This window comes from Haemorhous mexicanus, chromosome 6 (assembly GCF_027477595.1).
Source record: "Haemorhous mexicanus isolate bHaeMex1 chromosome 6, bHaeMex1.pri, whole genome shotgun sequence".
Taxonomy (NCBI): domain Eukaryota; kingdom Metazoa; phylum Chordata; class Aves; order Passeriformes; family Fringillidae; genus Haemorhous; species Haemorhous mexicanus.
Genome location: NC_082346.1, coordinates 48,800,314 through 48,823,877, shown reverse-complemented (window position 1 = coordinate 48,823,877; position 23,564 = coordinate 48,800,314). Strand labels below are relative to the sequence as shown.

The 23,564-nt window shown below is 34.9% G+C and overlaps 1 protein-coding gene across 1 annotated transcript in view; it reads left to right on the top strand.

Annotated features, from left to right (window-relative positions):
* Window positions 1–23,564, top strand: part of EFCAB11 (EF-hand calcium binding domain 11) — a 67,568-nt gene that overhangs the window by 32,642 nt on the left and 11,362 nt on the right. The window contains 1 exon segment of the mRNA XM_059848226.1: window positions 20,156–20,360. Within this exon segment, the coding sequence (XP_059704209.1) occupies window positions 20,156–20,255 (100 nt within the window). The 3' untranslated portion in view covers window positions 20,256–20,360.

Below are 23,564 nucleotides of genomic sequence, written 5' to 3'. Positions count from 1 at the left end.
AAAATGTTAATTTTGTAGCTAGGCCAGCAGCTAACCCTACTGTTAAATTTAGATTTCTTAGTTACAAGGGGCTAAGGTCTGTGAAAGATGGAATACATTCAGTATATGTTTGAGTAAGGCCCTTACTAACTTAAACTACTCTCTGTTGCAATTTGTCAAAGCTCACAAAAAAACCAGCGTTTTTTTACAGTCTCCAGCAGGTATAATATTAATAAAAATTAAAAAGCATTCTTATATGATGCAGTTTATGTGAATGGACAGGAGTATCTGATCTTATTTCTTGTGAGAGGGAAAAATTAGCCCTTAGTACAGCTGAGACCCAGGGAGGTATGAGTGGTCATCTGGGCTCTCCCACAGAGTGGTAAACTGCTCATCACAGGATGTGTTCCAGCAGTTGATTTTTGTAAATTAGACTGATCCTTTATTTTTCTCGCTAAACTTTCTTATGAGTGAGTCTCTTAAACTGAAATTTAGGTTTTTAAATGTTTTATTATTTGCAATATATTGACATTGTGGAAATACCTCAGACATAAACAATATAAAATCATACTGTTGTAACTTAACAGTATAAAATGTAGAGTGATATTCCTTTACTCTATAATTCAAGGTTAGAGTGAAGGAGATGGTTTCCAAGAGTAAAACAGTATTTTATGATCAAAGCCATTGCCTTTCATCCATTTATCTAAATCAGCTCATTAAAACATTTAATGAATATATAGATACCTATCCCATGGAAAGCAGCTTTTATTTCTTCAAAGCTTGCTGAAAATAAAGCAGTTTTATCTAAGATAAAAACCAAAATTGACTAGCTGTAAAGCCAAACTGAGTAATTTTCTTCATCAGAGGCATTATTGGTTGGAAATTTCAGAGCCTAGATGGTTAGAGCAAGCCATTCTAGTTTTCATCTCATTCAGCTATTAATAATCTGTCTTTAACCAGTTGAATTTTAGATTTTTTAAGCCACTGCAAGATAAAAGACTAATTCTACTGTTGTCAGACAAGGAATCATTTGAAACATGTTTCTGCATTTTGAAAAAATGGGTGTAGGCCATTATACTTTTGTGTAATAATACTCTTAATTCACTTCTGAAAATGTGTTTAAATACCTGGTAATATAAATAATGGAAGTGTTCCAGAAGTGGGTCCTATTTTGAGAGAAAATAAAACTTTCTTTGGACCTTCTTTTTCAGTCTTATTTTGTGTGTCAAGAATTTTGTTACTTAAATCTGAATATTTATCACTTTTCTCTCTGTCTTGAATTTTTCACTGCCTCAAGATGATGTATTTGCTTTAATAAGGACCTTCTAAATATCTTATCCAAACACTCAGCATATAGAGCAACAACTGATAAATAAATAAACCAAATCTCTTGCTAAAAGGTTCAATATCAAATCACTTAGAATTCAGAGAATTTCTTCAGTAGGAAAGTATACAGCCTGGATGACTTTCTCTCTCAGCTGATGAGTGTCTCAGTTTCTTCTCTGAAGCTTTTAGATCACGATTCCTTATCCCTCCTGGTTGCAAATCTCAGTTCTGCTGTCAGTTTCTCTTGAATCCTCTTGACAGTTCTATCAGTGAGTGTTGTGACCCTCAGTTCTGTTGCGACATGTGTCCTACCCTCTCATGTTATAGCACTAATCTGTAGCTCCTGACAAGGCTTACCTCGAATATTGTGTAGTGACTGTTCAGTGTTTAGTCAGGACTGCAAGGAATTCCATTAGTAACTGAGAAATTTCCTGGCATTAGGATCCTCAAATTAATATCCTTCATCCTCATAATGGTATGCTTCATCAGAAAAAGTGAAAGGAGGGAGGGAGGGAGGGAGGGAGGGAGGCAGGAAGGAAGGAAGGAAGGAAGGAAGGAAGGAAGGAAGGAAGGAAGGAAGGAAGGAAGGAAGGAAGGAAGGAAGGAAGGAAGGAAGGAAGGAAGGAAGGAAGGAAGGAAGGAAGGAAGGAAGGAAGGAATTTAACAGCATTGAAGATTTAAGTAAGAGTCTGGAAATATGAATACCAATTTAGAGAAAGAAAGATAATTCAAGAATGGTAATGAGAACTGGGCTGCAAATGCCACTTAATAAATGGAAGAGAACCAGGTAGTGTATATCTTCAAACTATGAAGAAATTTTAAACAGATTTTTTTAAATTAGTTTGCATATTTGCTTTCTGGACCATTCATACATGACAAAGATTGTTTATCTTTCTCTAAAATAATTAATTTTAAAAATTATTATTTAAACAGTGTTATCTGCACAGAAGTACTTAATAAGTACTGCAAGTACTGGAAAATATGGTGAACAGGACCTGTGAACAATCTGCTAATCAGTAAGGTCACAGTTAAGGACTAACAGTATTTTTTTAATATATCTTAGTGCGTATATGAATTTAGTTTCGCTGTTCTTTTTCATAGTTATCAGGTTAATTGTGTAATGTGATGATGCTATCACTAAAGTTTCAACAGGCAGAACTTTCCCTTCGATACAAACAAATGTATTGCTTCATTGGTTTGCATAATAAAAATGTGAGGATCTACAAATTGAAAGCATGACTCGCCTCTATCAAAAAACCTATTGCGTGGAATGAAGGTAAAAACCTTCATGAATGAAGGTAAATACATTTACTACAAATGTATAATGTTATTATTACCCACCTGAATTCATAGACAGCTATATGCTTTTCAGCACTTCAATGTTTTGTTCTATTGGACTGATGGTCTTTGAAAGTGTAATTTCTAAAACACTAATTGCACAATGTTCTGCACAAATGGATAAAGCTGGTCAGATGCAATGAACAAAATTATTTTTGTAGAATGAAGGCAAGCAAACATTTTTCCTTCAAACATTCCACCACTATTGTCGCATGCTAACAAAATAAAAATTCAAATGTAATTTCTTCATAGAAATTGAGAATTAGTATCTTTATTAGCTCTAGTAAGAGTTGAATAAGTCAAATATAGTTGATCTTTTAACATTTAGACCATTATTTCTCATTGTTTTTCACTGTAGCTAAGCATCTTATGTACCATAGCTGTGTAGATGTGACACTTAAAGGTAGTTTCAGTGGTGGCCTCCAAATGTGCTAAAATCTAGCATATGCTACTTTCATTTTTAAAATTCGTTTATTTTTTTAAGCTCCCTTTTATCTTACTTCTACTTAAATTATTGTCTTGAATTTATTGTTTTGTATGTGTGTGTGTGTGTGTGTGTGTATAAAACTGAATTTCTTTAAATAAAAGAAACAAGATTGGAGAACTTGGATGCCTGAAATCTGGCCTAATTTATCCAGCTGTCTGATGAAAGATATTATCTTTTCCCATAAAGTTTTCAGGTTTTGGACTATCTCAGTTGGGACAATATTACACTGATTTTATCATGACTGATATCCTGAAGCTAAGTTCTTTGTCTTATAGCAACTGAATGTTGGAGTTTCAAATTAAAAAACTATATACTGATTTGGAAATGCAGGGGGAAATATTTTTCTAAAAACATGAAATTCTCTTCATAGTGTGTCTAACTTTCCAGGGAGAGTTAGGCAGCCTAGCCATTCTATATTTGCATATACTACCTTTCAAGCAGCTGATCAACAATGAAGAAAAAAATCAGAATGCACAAAAGCTGCATTAATTTTCTATACATATCTTCCCTGTTGTCATTAAAAACTATGAGCAGATTCTTCTGGGAGTTCAAAAAACCTACCTATGGAATTCAGAAATTTAGCTTTCTTACATTTTTAATGCTAAGATTAGGCTAATTCAGGCTATTGAGTTATGAATTACCTTAGTGCTGAGTGTCATGAATTTCTTAGGAAGTTTTATGTCCTCAGGCTCTGATCTGAGTACCTTCCAGCCACTCCTAATGTGTGAGGGGTTTGGAGAGGGAAGGGTTGTATTCTGTCTGTGTTGAAAACAAGAAGGTTGAAACAGAAAATAGATGAAATGGCTTGGCCAGTGTCACATGTGGAACAAATAGAAGCCCCAGTAAGTGAACACAGACCTCCAGTTCTAGACTAGACCATCTATTTGTCAGCCATATCTCTTCTTTATGGCTCTGTCTATGATCAGTTATGAAATTCATATATCAGGTTTTTTTAATGGAATTACACATTCCACTGTTCATGCAGTGCCTTTCCAATTCTATGATTTCCTTTGAGAAACAGAAATTTAAGTTATTTACAAAGCAACTACTAACCTTCATGGGAAAGAATATAGTATTTATGTCTAAATAGTATAATAGACATTAATTACTACTCTGCTTTCATTTGACTTTGTCTTTTGCTTGTAGGGCTGTTGACAATTGTTAGCAGTATTTCAGCATAAAATAAACAGTTGCATCTGATCAAAGAGACTTTTTGTCATTGAGAACACCAAATTGTAATAAACAAATATAATTATAAATAAATTTACATATTAACTAATCATACAATATAGCAGAAGATTTTAAAAAATTTCTAAAACATTGATCGTTTGTTTGATCCCACCCTTAAGGGGATAGGAACACCTAAGATTCATAGATGCTCCTGGTTGAAAAGAATTATAAAAGTCAGAGGGTCCACAAAAACTCACAATATCTTATTAGTAAATTACACACTTAGCACAGAATTTTAGTTCCTGACCTCATGTATTAGCACATGGGAGAGAGAGAGAGAGGAATAAAAGAGGAGGAAAGAAAAAGGGGGAAAGAAAGAAAGAAAGAAAGAGTGGAAGAAGAAAGGAAGGAGGAGAGGAGATCACCAGTCCTGGCTCCAGTATTAATCCAGCTGATGGGATGTCCGGGGTCCTGGAGGCACCACCCAGGTTTGGTAGGGATGCCTTTTTTAGAGACAGGTTTTCCCTGCCATGGAGAGAGGTTTCTTGTTTTCTGTGCAGGCTGTTATCATGTGCAGTCTGCTCTTTTAGGCCTGTCTGGAAATGGGTCTGAAGGCATCAGGGCTCTTGTGTGGTCCTTGATCCCCCCCCACAGTCTGTGTCCATGTCTCAACCTCATTCCTGTGCTTGTACTGGACTGTGTCTGGTTATCTGCAGGAACAAGAACAAGGACGTTTGTCCTGGAGAAATGCTGCCTACCTCCACACGGCCCCTTCTCCAGCCACATCTTGCTCTTTCCCACAACAATCCTTGGTTATTATCTGCAATCTTTGGTTGTTATTACCAACAGTCCATGGCTGGCTTCACATCCAGACAGTTATCGTAATTTGGGACATGCACATCAGCCTCTTATCTTCTGGGCTTCTACACCATTTGCAGATTGTCTGCCTCCTTTTTCACGTGATCTGTTTACATCCACGCTGATAAATAATGGTATCTCATTACTTTCCTTGGGACTTTCAGGCATGGGGAAGCCAGTGTACCTTTCTTCTTTTATGTATTTAATTTTAATCGGTTTTTACTTGGCCTTGGTAGATGTAGAAGGAGAAGAAGTGCACTTACATTCAGAAAGGGACTTGAGGATGGAAAAAATTTGTTTCTTTCCACAAAGATGCTAGAGATCCTCTGTGGGCATTTTACTTTTTGCTCCATACAAGCTTCTGTGTTGATAAGAGCTTTGGGCGCTCTCAGGATTAGGACCATGCCTATGTCTGGAAAACAGAAGTGTACACACATGAGACTTGAATAGTTGCATCTTATTTAAGTTGCATCTTATTTAAGTTGCATCTTAAATCCTGCATTTTTAATATAAATTTATTAACTGAACAAGGTAGAATAACAAAGTTACTGCTCAGAAAAGAATGTCAGATAATATATGCTGTTGAGACTGTGTGAGTCTATCAAGATATCTAGTGGAAACTTCAGCACAAAGGAAACTGTTAGCCCAATGTGAGATGAGCACCATTGCCTACAGAACTAGGGTTTATATATAGCAAAGGAAAAGGTTTGCAATAGTCATGTGCATTCTCAATTCTAAATTAACTTAGCAACTCCCAAGGAAATTACCTCCATACCATCATAGATGTGTCATTTAAAGTTTTTGCTGGTGTTCAGCAATATCAGGAACATATGGAGATGCTGGGAAATAAAATGAGCAAGAAAAAGACAGTGTTGGAATATTTGTAGTACAGTGTTATAAATTGTTGTTATTCCTTTCCTTTGGTTGCTCCATGTAGAAAACTGATGGTCTCATCTCTCATGTTCATTTAAGAATTATTTATGGGGAATGATTAATCCCACCTATTGTAAATGCCTGTCGCAGAATGGGATCATTCCCTCTCAGAAAGTTCCTCTCCCTCTCTTCAGTGTCTAGATAAAACTGAGATAACTGGTTTCAGCTATACAGAGCTTTTTTGATGACAAGTTAGGCCACACAAATCCTGGCTTGGAAGGGGATTGTTTTTAATGGAACAATTACAGAAATAGACAAAAATTATTATAAATGAGGGCAAATTTGCATGTGAGAAGAACTTGGAAAGATTGGGATCAGTCATCTTAAATAAGAGATGAATTAGAGCAGGCATGATAAACTAAACAAAAGAGAGGATGTTAAAAAAGTCAAGGAACTCCAAAGTAGTACTTATCTTCCATTGTAATAAAACTACAAACACCTTGTGAAAAAAAAATGCAAGGAGGCTTGCACAAACACAAAACATGTTATATAAATTCTGAATTCAATAGTAGTTAGAAAGGGCTCAGGTCTTTTACTTCTAAGAGTACAAGAAGTTATATTAAGTAGATTTTTACTTAGGTGAGAAAATAGGAACACTTAGAGTATAAGGGAGTCACATACCAATGAGCACTGGGAGGAACAGTCATCTTTAAATGCCTGTGTCCATTCTTAGAACTATTTGCATGTACTAGTATATTTTCTTGAAGTAACTGCCATTGATAACTGCCAAAGGCTGGGTACAAGCTAAAACAGTGATTTGATCAAGCATGGCAATTTTTGTAGTTACGTTCTTTGTTTTCAATGTGAATACATAAAGTGAAAGGGAAAACTAGTTCATTTCAGATGCTGTGCAAATGGTTAGGTTTGGCATTAAATCCTCTTATGGTGTTAGAGGGTGCAGCTGTACCAGAACATCTATCCATAAAATGTGAAGTAGCTTTCTATAGATTGTGGTAGGAATGCATGAATTTTGCAAAACTCTGAAGTGACAGTGAAAACTTACACTGAGTCTAATCAGATTCTGGTTTTGAAAACATCATCCTGTTATTTTTACTCTTTCCTACTACCTTTCTTATCTATTAAAATCATAGTTATTAAAAGCCAAATACATAACAGATTACAAAATCTCATATGAATGCCAATGTTTTAAAAAGAGGCCTTGTTGACATTTTACTTTTTCTAATTGTGCATGTAAGAAAAGGGTCACATTCTTCCTTTTTTTTTATAAAGCAAAAGTTCTGTGTCTAAAACTCAAAACTGAATCTTTAAAATAGTATTACAGTTTAAGAAATTGGCAATGTAAATTTGAAGATAGAAGATGCAGTGTGACAGGTCTACCAAGTGAAGAACTAATAGAATCTGTTATAGCTCTCTGTGTTTCAGTCAAGAGGTATGTACTAATTCCAGCTGCTGTTAACACATGGAAGCATTAAGAACCTGAGCTCTATGATGTTTTCTCTTTCCTTAATGTAGCACAGTAACTGATATTATATCCTATTTTTCCACTGGTTTTATTTTATTCTTTAAGGAAATTGTGTTAGGATTTGAAATTAATACCATCTGTTGAATGTTGTCCTCCCTAGATCACATACACTATTATAAAAAAGAAGTTGTATTAGTTATAAATATTTGGTAACCTGTATACAAAGCAGATACTAGAAGTCAAGCTTAATCAAAGGTTGCTTTAGTGGCATTTTTACGTGTTTTCTACTTCAAACTGGTCTTTTAGACTGCAGGCAAATCTGATTAAGTTGCAATGTTAGTTCTGTGTTCATTCAACCACTAAGGAACATCTGGTTAAAACATTTTATAACATTTCACAGTAATAGACAAGTTTCTCCAAAGTATTTCAAAATTGAAATTGAAAATGTAAAAGTGATCTCAGTAAAAACTACTTGATAAGAAGGTTACACAGTAATTTTCATGGTCTTTTAAACTGTAGGAAAATTAATTCCCTGTCGTGAGTTATTTCTGCAATGTGTTCTACTGCTCCCCGTGGAGGAAGTGGTGTTAATGTTCCATGGGAACAACACTTACAGCTCCTGCTAACCTCAGGGCATGCCAGACCTGCCTTTTCTCTTGGGCTCCATCCCAGTCTGTGACCAGCATCCTCAGTGGGTCCTTGTAACTCCCTCTTGAGCAACTGCACAGCCTTTACCTGCAGTCCAAGTCAGACCTGTATGTGTATTCACGTGTCACCTGCTGCACCTTCAGTCTGGGAACCAGAGCTAGAATTTAATTTGAACATATCAGTGAATGTGCAGTCAGTATCAGTCCCATGTGCATATATCCTCAGCATCCAGGATTGGCAAATAGGTTTTAATATCTGTGACATGAGATCAGAAGCTACAAATCTTTACCACATCTGATGCTATGAACTTGTCACTGCCAAGGACTGCATTGACATCCTCCTCTAAGACTCTGTGATTCATTACGACTCTGTGATCTGTTCAAGTGGTCCCTTTGCCTGTGTTGCTTCTTTTGCAGGACTTCATTTTACTGTAAAAGTTCTGTTCCTGGAAACATGATTTTCCTCATCATTATATTTCTTTTCTATCTGGGTTGTAGCATTCTGGAATAGTGTTGTTGACAAAGTGAAAAGCTCTTCAGAATAGCTGTCCTTAAGGGATTAAACGATTATCATCTCTGTTGTGTTTCTTTCATCTTATAATCAACCTCAAGATGGTACTGGATAACTCAGTTTGAAGTGATTAGATATTTGAATTAGAAAGTATTTGATCTCCTTTTTAACTGTGTTTAAACAGGTATATTTCTTTCCATTAATGTTAATATACTTCTGGTTCCTTACAACTATAATATTCCCTTACTCGAATATTTGAGTGACATTTAGAGCATAAATCTGTCTAACAGGATCTGATATGCTAGGGAAAAAAATATCAAACTCTCTTATTTACATTGATACTAATAAATACAATTAAGAAATTACAAAATGTTTCTGTACCTGAGTTATACAGAATGGAAGCTTAAAGTTTCAGAGAAGGCTTAATGGGAGACAGGACCTTTCACTTAAATAATCACCAGTTTTCAAAAGCTTTTATTACACTGTGTTTATTTAATTGTTACTGTTTCTAACATTAATTGATTACAGAACACTTTTTTATTGATAAAACAAATACTTTAGTTAATATTGTACAGCTTCCATTTTGGTAATTTGTACAGTGTTGCTAAGATCCATATGTCTCTGAAGAAATTTTCATTTATATTAATTCTTTGCTGAATATAGTGTTTCTGGATTTTCAGTCCTTCTAAAAATTTAATCTTTGCACATGAGATGTGGCATAAGAAATTCAGTTTTTTATATAATCTTAAATATATTACTGTCTAATAAAAATTAAATGGTATTATTAAAAATGCCTAACATATGCATTACTTTCTTGGTCTGTTAGGCATTTTCAATTCTGTCTCACTGAAAATAAATTACACTTTCGTTCTCAAGTCTTTTAAGTGTTTTTGAAATTTTTACTATACTTCCTAATATTTTGGGTTTTTTCCTGAGGGTTTCAAAAAAGACATTGCTCTCATTTGTAGGATTTTTTTTTTTACAATTGGATTAATCATCACTGACCTGGAATAGCCAGATTCATGTAAGACAGGCAGTGCCACTACATTTGTAAGAAACACTGAATTTTCTTATATTCAGATATTTTTATGTACTTTATTATTTTTGCAGCTGAGTCATTTTCAGAACAAATAGGGGTGACACTTAAGTGTGATTCTCTTGTCCTTGAGTGGCTCCTATTACAGCAAGCAAAAACTTGTTGTGTTTTTGTGAATTTGTTTCAAACTGCTGTGTTGTTATTATTACTACAAAAAATCTAGTTACTGAGATTAAGATCCAAAAAAGTACATCTAGTACTCAATAGCAAGAGGTCATGCTTTGGATGTTAGGCACATATTCAACTGTTTAAACTATTCTCTCTCAAATCTCTATCTACAGCACACAATAAGTTTTGTCCTTAATGGAGCTGCAGGTTCTCAGTTGATCCTTAGGTATTCTGCTCCTGGATTATTGGACAGACGGAGTCATCAAACTTGGCCCAGTATTTCACAGGAGCCAGTGCAGAAGATGAAAGCAGATTTGAGGTGCTTGTAGTCCCCTGGGCTGCAGGGGAAATGTGCCACTGTGTTCTGTACTCTTTTGAGTTTCCCAAGGGCTAATGGCTCCATGCCCAGGATATTCAGCTGTAGTCCCGCTGAAAGGTGACAAAAGTATGTACTACAGAGGCCAAATCATCAACAGTAAAGATGGGATAAATTCTTGTACCTGTTTCATTGTCAGAGAGGGATGTCCAGGATCAGTTCTAAATTGCAGACTGACTTGTCTAAATGGGGTTGTGTAATATCAGCCAGTTGGTACTGTGCCAGAAGCTCTTTGAAGTGTTTCTTCCAGTTACCAAGTGTAACTTATCTTTTTCTCAGTTTCTGCTTCCACTTTCTGCTTTTTATCCATGAGCTGAAGTACTGAGCTGTCTACACAGTGTTTGCAATGGTGTTCATGACATCTTTCTGGTTCTTTCAGTATTTGTGTATTTTGAATAAATTTGAAGAAAAAGGGAACCACAAGGAATATTTTCGTACTGCTCCTCTCTGCTTATGACTCTCTTGAAATAAACTGTTTCAAAACAGTCAGCCTCTTTTACATGCTGTTCATAGTTCATTGGTTGTGTCAAATGTTGTAGAGAGACTGAATAAAAAGGAGTGGGGAAGACTCCAGTGCTTATAATGTGGATTGTCTAACAGTGACATTAATACCCTTTCTAGCCCATGTCCTGAAATAAATTCAGATCATGACAGGTGCTTGGTAGTATCCAGTTGAAAGTGTAGACAACAAGAATATAATAATTGAGATCTAGCAAGAATATATTTTGAATGTGATGTTGGGTTCAGATGTGTGCTTATAGTGCTGTCTGAACTTGTGAAGCTCAAAGCATAAACTCTGCTGCAACATGGCAGCTGCACAGCAACGAGCAGATGTGCATTTGAAAGCATGAGAACCAAGCAGACTGTTGACAAAAGATGAACATTAAAGACAGTGAGAAAACTACAGTGTTCATCAAAGAGGACATTTGCCATTCATTTCAAAGTTTGCACGATGGGTTTGCAGCCTTGGACAAATAGGAGAACTCAATTGACCACCTCTTAGCCTATTCATTTGCCCATGACCTTCAATACTCAACTTTTGATCTTTTTATAAAAACAGGATCCTGTGTCACAGAGTATCTGCTTTGTCCATTCTAGAACATTGTCTCAAGAATGACTTAGAGGAATGAGTATTGTACTACTAGCAGGACTCTGTTCTTCTACAGAACACACATTTTATTTCAATCTTTTCATATCTGATTCTACCTAGCTTGCAAGATCTGAGAGTGCAGCTTTAAATAGTAAGGCTAAACATGAAATATATATGTGAATGTGTGGTTTTTTTTCCTAGAGTCTGCAAGTCAGCTAGAGAGCAGTATTTTTTTTCAGTGCTAGAATAAAATATATTAAGATGTGAAGGAAGCAAAAAATATAAACTGTCCAGCTAAACTGAATTTAGTTGCTTGATGATGTTAAACTATTTACATTTCTCCAGGGAATATGGGGACATTGCAGGTGATCATCTGCTCAAACTGGAGCTTTCGGTGGGTACATGCCCTCCTCTGAATCTGCCAGAACTGGGTGCAAGAGGTAAACAGCTGTCATACAGTGGACCCTGGGCTCAGCAAAGTGATGTCTAACAAGCAGATTTAAAGATCTGGCAGCACTGAAAAGCAGGGTGACCATTTGCTACTTGGAGTTTAAGGAAATTTTAAACTAAGTTCCAGTTTAGACAGCTCTTCAATGTACTAATCTACTAATCTATTTTTGATTAGATTTTTTCATGAATTTTCTTATAGGTATGTGCTCATTTCTTTCCCAAGTTTTGTCTGTTGTGTTTTATAGTTCCTTGTTAAATGTAACCTCAAGCTTGACTGGAACTTTGAGGCAAGAGCAGTAGATGAATACTAATGATAAAAATTGTTAACTATGTAAACCATGAAGTAAAGCATTTCATGTTTTCAAATAAATCTATTCAGAAGAGATAAAAGGATAAAAGATATTAAATACTTTATATATATATCTAAAGATTTTATTTTTAAATTCCTTTTTTTTCCTCATCAGGCAAGTTAGTACCATCGAACAAACAGTCAGTCTCTGAATCAGCCTCAGGGCTTTTACTGAGTAATTAAAAGCTCTGAAGTTAGTTAGGCATCTAGTTCTCAGCAAGTATGATGGTTTTAAAGCAGTCACACTTGGTGAAATGGGAAGAGCTGAGGAATTATATGTTCTTTAGACCTAAGTATAGTGATTAAGATTTATTTAAAGATATTAGCTTGAATAATTGTACATTATAGGCTATATTGTTTAACTCATTTTTTCCTAAACACTCTTGGTTTATTCTTCATTTTATCTCTTCTTAACCTTTGTTTCTGGTTCTTGTTCAATAGCTCTTTGATATTAAGTAATAACTCTACAGACCTACACCTATGTCAGAAGGGCCTGATGGAAACAGGAATTTCTATTTCCAGATGATTTTTTGGCAGGTAAGGTTTCTGTATCACCTAATATTTTAAGAATTCTTTTTAAAGAACAGATATCAGGATTGAAGGTAGTATTCCAGTGTTGATGTTACACAGGGCATTTTGCATCTGCAGCACAAATAACACTTCTCCCTTATTTGAGTAACTGAAAATGGGTTCACTCTTTATGTCAACATAAGATTCTTAAAAGCTCATGCCAGGCTGTTTTTCCAGTAAGATTCAGAGGTCTGTATGGTCACCTTTCTATGATAAACCTCCCATTTGGGACAGATTTCTTTTTCCCAGGCTTCTAGTTTTGACTCTACAAGAAGTATTTTGTTTGAACAGGCAAGTTTAATGCACAATTCAACCTACTGCATCCAAGTACCATGCCTTCCGTGTTACATGCTATTGCATCATTCTCTGACTAATCCATAAAAAATATTTTTGTATCATATGATATAACTTTTATCATTATACAGTTATTATATTCTATATTACACATTAAATATCACCTAGTAAGAATTATATAGAGTGTATTATAGATTATGTGGTACATAAAAATATATTATTAGATATTATTATAATTCATATATTATTTGTTCTACTTCATTCCAAATCAGAGATTAAAATATTTATTAATGATATTGTTCCAACAATTGCTCATTAAAAAAATCTACCAGAAGCACACATTTGGTGGTGCTTCCCAATGGCAATTCTTTCTTGAGCTCTGCAAGGCATTTCTTGTTTTGCCTATAAAACCTGGAGATCCTTGTGGATTTCAGTAGATCTGGTCCAAGGGTCAGAAGAGTAAGAACAAGTAGTAAACCAGACTCACATAAGCAAGGGTAATTTATAAGGAATTCAGAAAACAGGACCAGTTAAGAAAGAAGGGACAAAATTTGGCAGGTCTAGGGTGTCCAAGACTATTTCCATTGTTCAGAGAGAAGAAAATCAGGGAAAGTACACCTCAATGGATAAGGTATATTGCAGGTAGGGCAAAATAGGGCATCAAGAACAAAGTGTATTACAGTTACTGAAAGCAGTAGATGAGCACCACACTGATAGAAAAAGGCAGTAGGATTCTTAAGTCCTTTCTCCCTGTGAAGTCACCATGGGTTTTCTGAGTAGGCTGCTCGCTATGACATTCAATTTAGATTGCATTGAATTATACAATGAGAAGAGGTATTTTAATAGAAAATGGGCTTTGGATTATCATGGACAGATCAGAAAAGTGAAAGGGAGGCATCATTATACTTAAATTAGGCAGAAAAGAACTATGTCCAGAATCATACAATCATAGAATGGTCAGGTTGAAAGGAACCTTGAAGATCATCTTGTTCTAACCCCTTGGACATGGACAGGGACATCTTCCACTAGACAAGATTGCTCAATGTCCCAACCAACCGTGCCTTGAACACATCCTGAGATGGAACATCCACATCTTCTCTGGGCAACCTGTTCCAGTGTCTCACCACCCTCACAGTAAAGAATTTCTTCCATATATCTAACCTAAATTTCCCCTCTTTCAGTTTGAACACATTACTTCCTGTCCTATCACTACAGTTTCTGACACAGAGTTCACCTCTAAGTTCCCTGTAGGCCCCTTCAGACACTGGCAGGTTGCTGTGAGCTCTCCACACAACCTCTTCTCCAGGCTGAACAGCCCCAACTTTCCCAACCTGTCTTCATAGGGGAGATGCTCCAGTCCACTTCTCAGCTTCTCTGGACTTGATCCAACAGTTCCATGTCCTTCTTATTTGGGGGCACCAGAACCAGAAACACTTGCAAAAAAGGACTCCAGGCCTAAATCATCCATAGCATTTGAAATGTGGAAAATATTTAATGAGACAATAAATGTATTGTGGAAGCAGCAAGGCAGTACTGCTGAATGGCTCACAGTGTTCCAAAGCAGTTCAGATACAATCCAGCATGTTAATTCAGGAAACTGCACTCCTTAGCAGTTTCCTGAAATAATTTAAAGAAAATGCACAATTTTTCTTTACTCACTGTAAACAGCTAAATAATGAGATAGCAGGGAACTTGATATATACAGATTTTGGGAAATAATGATAGAAATATTTATGAATGCCTAATCTCATTTGCATTACTACAATAAAAAGGGAGAAAACTCTGCTATTCATGACGTCCTAAGAGTAGGGAAATTGCAGGGAAATCATGATTTGAAGCCCCAGTTTGTGTGCTTGGCATGCTTCTGTCTCTAAATCAGGTGGTCTAATATATAATATTGCTGAGCCTTTCATTGTGGAAAAAAATATGGACAATTAAGAAAATCACTTAGTTCATGGACTGCTGCAGAAATAATTCACTTATACATATGGTATATATCTTGTTATACCTTCCTCTGCTTAAAAAATTATTGGTACATAGCAAAGCTTAAAAGGCCAGGTATTATGCCTTCTCATGTAATCATTTGATAAATTGCACTGTGTGTGGAAGGTAGGGGCCTCTGTAACTTGATGTTTCTCATAATACCTCAGTTAACTAGAAACCAAAAGTTTTTAGGAACAAGCATGTGAAATTCCTGTGACTTCAAACTTTTAAAGAGAAAGTAATCATTTTGGATTTAGTTATGGTAACTTGTAATGCTGTTTTACCCAATTTAAATGTATCATTATGGATTTTAAGTCATACATTAGACAAGAAATTATTTGGAAAGCCAAGTAGCGATTTCTAGGACTTTTAAAGAAATAGTCTTTTTGTTTGTTTGGGCTTTTTTGAGTAGTAACCAAAATAAATCATTACTCAATGAAATGCTGTGAGAAAGAACCCTGACATTTTCATTCTCATTAGTATATTCCTTATGTTATATTCGTCTTCCTGTATATAATTTTTGTGATATATGTGACATTTTCTCCTCATGGATCTCTATGAAAACTTCTGCCTGCATAAAAGACATTAAATGACAACTTCCTTCCCAAGCTCAGCTTCAGTTTCTTTAAAGTCAAAGTGAGGACCATCCATCTTTAGTAGTAAAATTAATGATTGCTAAGAATGTTTGCATAGTGGAGAAATCTTAAGCTAATTTGAAGTTACTTTCTTCACTTGTAAATATCTGGTGTATGGCCATGGCATCAGAGATTTGAGCACAGTTTAATTTATCCTGGCTCTTATTTGGCTTTAGAGACTTGTCCTGCTGAGAAAACCTGTTGAAAGCCAACTCAATGGCAGTCTCTGCTGGCTCTGCACTGCATTCACTGCTCTTCTTTTTAAGTAATAGAAAAGATTGCTTAATTCTCTGATTACCACTTAGGACAGATACTGAATTATCCAGATAAATACAGAGTAGAATTGCAACCTCTACTGTATATTTTGGTGTGTTTTATACTGATATAGATTAATTTAAAAGTATTATTTATCAGGTAAATAGAGTACATTACTAACTGCATGACTAAGAGATAGCGCCTGTAAGAGAGTCTTTCCATACAAAAAGGAAAAATATTATGGCCAAATTCTGTATTTATGCTTTTATTTCAGGAACTTGGAGATGTAAATTGTTGTGGGGTTAGTTGGAAAAAAGCTGAAGTGACTGATGAATGTATGCAGCTGTTTATAAAATAAAAGGCTAGTCCGTATTTAAATGTGCATTCCTTTCTAATAACTACTTATTTCAGTGAACTAATAAACATAAAACTTCAAAAGGCAGCTTATATTAAACATCAGTCTTTTAGGTTATTCATTTACTCCATTTGAATTTATGGTTAAAATATTCCTGTCAGAAATAAAGTGCCATTTATCCAATCCAGTTTCCTATGAAAATACACTTAGGTGATTTTGGAAGACTTCAATTACCTAATTGTATGAGAGAATAATTTATATCTCACAGTCAGTAACTTGAGATGCTGATTATTAATCAATTTTCAGTGTAAGATCAGACAACCTACCCGAGGCACTACATACCTTGAAATATCTCAGTATATTTTGCTAAGAGTGTCAAATGAATAGTGACCTGTGAAATAAAGATCAATATGCTGTGACATAGTATTTTCATAATCACAGGGATGAATTTATCATTTGCTTGAGCTAAATGAAAATGAAAATTTAACACTCCAAGGCAATCTCGCTTTCAGATTACTTTTGGCAAGATTCCAAAAATCCACGACTTTTAAATAAATGTAGCATTTCTTCAGATTACAGCAGCTAAATACTTACCAGTTTATTTGTCATTTTCTTATCACCCAACAGATTTTGCTAATCTCTGCTGAAAGGCTGTTCAGAAAGTGACTCAATTCAAAGAGTCAATTAGTGGCTTTCAGGGTGTTGAACAAACACCATGTAAAGTTGAGGACCATTTTTCAAGAGCATCTTCCAAACATTAAACGTGTGTGTCCTGGTTTATTTATGGCTGTTACTCAGATATTTTGGGTAAAACCTTTGCCTTCTGAAAATTAATGGCAAAACTCTCATTAACTTCAGTTTAGCCAGGTTATGAGCATTAACTTCTAGAACACTCATGAAGTGATCTTTCAGTGCTAAATTCTGAGAATTCATTGTAATATTAAAAAAACCAAATTTTGCTATGTGGTTATTATGTATTATTTATTATATATATAATATATATATTATTTATTGTATATTATTTATTATATATATTATTACCTGCAATCACTCAGGTATTTAAGTCTGTAATTTTTCTTTGAATGATCTGAATGACTTATGAATAGCATAGATTATAACTTTTTTTTTTCTTACAAAGTTCTTCAGTGGTTGATCTTTAAACATAGATGTGTTTTATGCACTCTGACACATATAGTCACTGAGAAGGGCACTTCAGCTATAAAGAGCATCAAATCACTTACAGGTTCAAAACAAATAAGAGGTAGTACTTAATCATGGAGCAGGTGTTCAGGCCATGGGCTTCACAACAGTTCAAAAAGCTGTTAGACAAATTAATGCAATAAATATACATCATAATGACCTGCAGACATATGTGTGTGGTTTAGAGACTCCTGAGTGTACCAAGGGAAGGTAAATAAAGGAATTATCACTTCCTGGACCTCTTGGTAAGTTACCTTAATAGTCCATCAGCCTCTTTTTTAAAAAAAACCTCTTATTTACTGAGTATTTCTAGCTTTGGCTTCAGTTTGCACCTATCTGTATGTCATTCCTTGTAAAGATAAAAAGATATTTACTATCCAAAATACGTTTCCTAGAGAGATACTTATAGTCTTGATTTGAATGGATCAGTCCTTCAATCTCTTCAACCTCTTTTTTTTCCCCCCCACAGAGTATTTAACATGCTAGGCATGTTTTTTTGGAACTTGTATAGTTACTGTTAATTTTTTTTCTCAATTCTTTTAAGTTCCTCAGTGTCCTTCTTGAAGTACAGGCACCAGAAAATAGACACAGTAATTCCTTCCTAATTTTCCTAACACTGTATTCTGAAATAAAATCACTCTTGCATTAGATTTAGATATTATCCTGCTTATACATTCAAGGATTGTATTCACAGTCTTAGGTAAAGCATCAGAGTAGATGATCTTCATTTGATTACTTTCTATGACTCCTGAGCCTTTTCAGTTCCTGCTTCCAGGACAGCATCTCCATCTTGTAATTATGACCTGCATTCATTCTTCACTGGTGAAGAAGCTTACATTTCTTTGTATTATGATATGTGGTGTTTTAAAGGATCCTTTTCATCAAGAAACTGTGTGACTGGTTTATCTCCAGCTATCATGTTTTCCCTAAAGACTTGATTAAGGGTGGCCACATCTCAAACTTGTCCTTATCTGAAAAGCACTAGAATGTCGTCATGTTTTAGTCTTACGCCAGAGCTAACAATGAGCTGAAGGAATTTAATTTCAATATTTCTGTAGTGTCAGGCTGCCATTCTTCCATGTTTATGGCCATGTAAGGTTCATCATTGCACCATGAAGCTTGAACTTTGTCTGATCAAGTCTACTTCACAAGATGTTAATAGTTCATTGATAGTCAAATTAAACGCTAGTACAGATTGTTTAATGCCAACAGATGAGAAGAATCTCACCAAACAATGTTAAAATTTCCAGAAAGGTGGGAAGTCGATAGTTTGGGGGATTGTTGAAATAAATTAAGATTAATAATATTCATTGAAGGAGAAAATAATGAAATTTTAATCTAAGTAGGACTTCTTCAGGGAAAAAAGGACATAGTGCAAACTGAATTTCTGCATTTTGGGCTGTTGTGTATATAGATTATTTTCTTTCAGTGTTAGTGGGTTTTTCTCAAGGGTGTTTTTGGAGTTAAACATCCTATCCCTTTGTGTAAAGCTTTGTTAAAAACTGAATTACCAAACTACTTCTTCAGTATAGAATTTGTTTGAAATTTCCAGGTCACCCAAAGGATAATAGAATGTGCCTCTGCTAAAGAGCATGGATCATTCTGGAACTTTCAGTTTTGTCTGTGTAGAAGTTACATTCCATTTTGCATGCTGCAAGATGGCAGGAATGCTACCATTCAATGCTAATGGTGATGGCAAAGTTTGCAGCACTGTAATTCCAGCAATGTTTGTGTAATCTGTAATAGTTGACAGTAATAATAATCAATTTTGAATTAGATTATGACTAAAACCTAATTATTAATTAAATTAATTGAATTATTATGAATTAGATTATGAATAAATCTATGGTCCGGACATTGGTATAAACCAATGAAATATTTTTGTAAATGATGAATGAATGTTGAGATCCAACAATTAATCAGTTTTTTAAATTATTTAACTTTTGTACAAATGTATTTCTTGTAGAAAAGCTATGGAGAACTGAGACAAATACTTTACAGAATACCATTCATACCATTTTGTCAGCCTAATTTATCGCTGCATCAAATAATATTGCCAGGTGTATTTAATAAAACTTAGCCCTGTGTGCTAATGTCATTAATTGAATTGCTGTCCTCTACCAGCTTCTGTCTCAGAAATAAATATTAACAGCTTTTACTCTTCAGAGACCTTTTTGACTATTGGAATATTCACTTTAGGATATAATAACATACAAATTAGCTTATTTTTCTTACAGTCACAAGGAGTAGGTCTTCTGTTAACATAATCTTTGTTTCAACATGAGCTTGCAGCATGTGGAAGGTCATGGGACACTTGGGGAAATTTTAAATGTCAGCTTGACCTATCATAAGGCGCAGAGGTCTTGGTTTGCATGCTATGAAACTCTGAGGGTCTCTGCCACAGGTGATTGAATTTGGGGAATTAGGCATGAGGTGTAGGATCTAAATTAGTGCTATAAGTGCTAAATTTGCACAGGTTATACTGTAATTAACTTTTACCTCCAGTTGAATATACATAATGATGCTCCTTTTTAAAGAACTGACTCCTCATGTAGATGCGCTACACAAAAACTTTTTTTACTTCATTATTTCTTTGTACAGAATTAAAATTTTAGGACTCTTGAGCTCTTCAAAAACAATATTGGTCTTGGATATCTACAGTTAAGTATGTCTGTTTTGCATAGTCTTTTGGGTTTTAAATACCAAATCTCTTCCCTTACAGAGAAGTTGATCAGGATTCTGATGGCTGCATCAGCTTCAAAGAGGTTGAATCTGCAATGAAGTATGGACAAGATGAAGTATCACCAGTGTACTTTGCCTAAGGAATATTTTCTGGTAAAAAGACAAAGTGAAAACTTCAGATCTCAAGATATTTAAAAATCAATGAAACTTCATTTGTTTCAGCCAGCATTTTAAGAACTTTGACTGTAAGTGTAGCTCTGAAGAGCAGCCTTTGAAGATTTACTGTTGACAAGTTGGGTGTATTAATTTACATGTGTATATGTGTGTAGAATGCTTAAAATATTTGAAATCTCAATTGATTCACAATCACACTACTTAGGAACTGGAACTCTGTACTTTTTCTTTTTGACTTAACAGACAAAAAAAGAGCAATTACAATTTCCAGTTACTGTGAAATTTGCTTGTTCACTCTTTTAATAGACCAAAATATATCACATGTATGGAATCATGTATATTGAAATTCTGATAGAAAATGCCTGTTGGTTTTGGGTTTTTTTAATCAGTAGTATATTTGTCGCCCCTTTACTGTTTTACATACATATATTGTTCTTTCTTATATATTACATGTTGTTTTTAATTTAACATTTATTTGTCAATTAGCTACATGATTGGTTCTGAACAATTACCAGGAACTGTGTATGTTAGGAAGCAAGCATAAATATTTAGCTTTTTTTTTTTTTTTTTTAAATTTTCTAATGGATTTAAAAATAGTATTTTTAAGCATGGACCTCAGTCTTGCAGGCTGAAAATTCTTTGTATTCAAACCTCCAGCTGACTTTTAGGGAAGAATTTGGAGATATACAGATGAATGTACTCTAGCATGGTGTCAGAACTTCCCAATAGTTGAGGGACAGTGTAAGATAGAAGCTTTCATTGGTTATGAAGTTGTCTTTGCCCTCTCTCTCTCTCTCTCTCTCTCTCTTCTGTCCAGTAACCGGGAGATGTTCTTACCTGCTGTAATTTATATGCATCCATCCAAGCTGTGCTATAATGAGAGAAATCTTTTTTATTCTATTTATTTTATCTGTGATCACTTCCTACTATTGTCTTGTGTTCATATTAATAGTAACTGAAAATAGGGATTTCATTATGGGTACTGGCTCTGATCATATGCCCCATGCCATGGCTTCATTTCTGTTCACCTGCCTGTTATTAAGTTGCTTATGGTAGAGTTTTTTTTTTTAACTGCCCAGAAGTAATCCTCTTCTCAAGAGAGCCTGGAGTCTGTAGCATATACTTAATACTGCTGAAAATAAATAGCAAAATAATAATAATGATCAGTGAGAGAAAGAGAGTACCATTTTTACCCTTAAGTCAAGAGAGTCTCCAATTTTTTTCAAATTTCAGTGAAGCATTCCAGAGTACAATTTTCAGGTGAAGTATTTATAAAATTATATCTATGTTTTCTGTTCCTGTTATATGTAAGTTTCTCTCTAGGTACAATGAAACTGAAATCTTTCTCTTTTATAATTCCAAGGCAGGTAATATGTAAATAATGAGAGGAAGTTGGAGACACTGAGCACATCAGCAGATATACCCGATTCTGTATATAAAAACCAAGTACCTGCTAGTTGAAATGAGCTGTAACTCAAATATGCTTTATGTGCTAATCAGGGGGAGCAAACTGGTGTTGCCTTTGAAAGGTGATGGTAAGACATGGTAATAGATTGGAGCTTTGCCTTAGAAATGCCATTTCCCAATAGATGAATGTTTTCATAAGAGAATCATCACCATAGATGTTAATTAGCAGTATCATCACATGCTCTTCTGAGATGCAGGAGATTGAATTATTATCCCACAGGGATAGTTGCTACAGGTCTGTGCACAGTCACGAGAAAATGTATGACAGTTTGCAGTGTTATTATTTAGATTGTATTTTTTTGTTCATTAGGGCTCAGTTTTTTGGTGCCCAGACCCTGTACCCTTCCTAAACACTAAACCCATGCAGTATTATTTTATTTTGATATATTATTTTATCATTATTTATTATTTTACTTATTTAAAAAATAATTGTTTCATTCACAAGGAGCAGTTAAAAATGCTATGGCATCCTGTTTATATTTCTACTATACATGTGATTTGTTGTCTAAATAGCTGACAATGTATATGCTATATTGTACAAGCATATTGTTCTGTTAGATATTTTACCAAACAGAAAGATTTTTGTATGCTTTTAAAAGAGAGAAATGGATATATCTTGTATATATGGGAAGGACCTCTAGAGAGGAGAGTGTTCCTATCTCCTTTATTTCCATATGTTTTCAATCCTCATTTTCTCAAGGACTTGAAAAGGTGCTATGGATTTGAATTGCTGAGTCAACATAAACTCCAGGAGAGGCCAATGACATCTTTTTACTATGTTGGAATTTTTTTAGAAAAGAGCAGATCTGTATTAAAGGATAAGTACTCTCATTTCTCTTCCCATGGGGGCTGACAGAAAGGAACTGCTGATGACCACAGTGAAGTGGAACTGAGTAGGCCATGGTGACACTCTTCCTTTTGAATACTAGAATGGAAATTAATTACTAGCTACTGCTTGTCTGGGTTTTGGCTAGCAAACTGCAGAAACACTTCAGCCTTGGCTAAAACCAGATAAAATTAGGAGTGACATTTATTAGGTGATGGCCTATTCTTCCTAATGGTTTGGGAAAGAAACAAAAGCAATAGCTACCCAGCTATTGGGTGAGGGAGGCAACATGTTCCTCAGTTTTTGTTTTCTGCTGCTGGTGTTAGAGCTCAACATCAAATGTCAACATGGAAGGATTGGCAGAGCTAAGAGCCATGATCAGCCTTAACCTGCAACTCAGCTGCAACTCTGACAAGTCAGTTTAACAAAAGTGATATAAAACAAGACTATTCACTCATTAGCAGGTTACATTCTTATCTGCAAAATTTCAAAGAGTGTAAGGACATCAATGATGAAAGTGATATGGTCTGAGATAATAATTTTTTTTGTTTGATCACTGCCATCTTTTGCCCCGGGAGCCATAATTGTCTGAACCTCCAGAACCAGAAAAAAAAGAGTTGCAGTAGCTAAAGAGCCATTGCTCTCTAACAAATAGTTATTCATGTACCTTAAGGAACAGGGGATGTTCAGGATTTACTTATACTGTCTTTTCAAAGTTGGGTACATTTGCTTTCTTACTGCATAAACTTTTTCTTGTTTTCTGACACCTCATTTACTTAACAAACAGGATTTCCTTGTTAAAACTATCCATTTAAAAATATTTGCTTTCCAAGTAATCATCTGTGATCATCTGTTTAAATTATTTTCAAATGTATCCTTTATATGCTTAGCCAATTGCCATCATTTTATAGCAAATGGATTATATAACCATAAAATGTTAGCAAAGAAAATATGTTTTGTTCCCCTGGGGCTTCTGCAATTC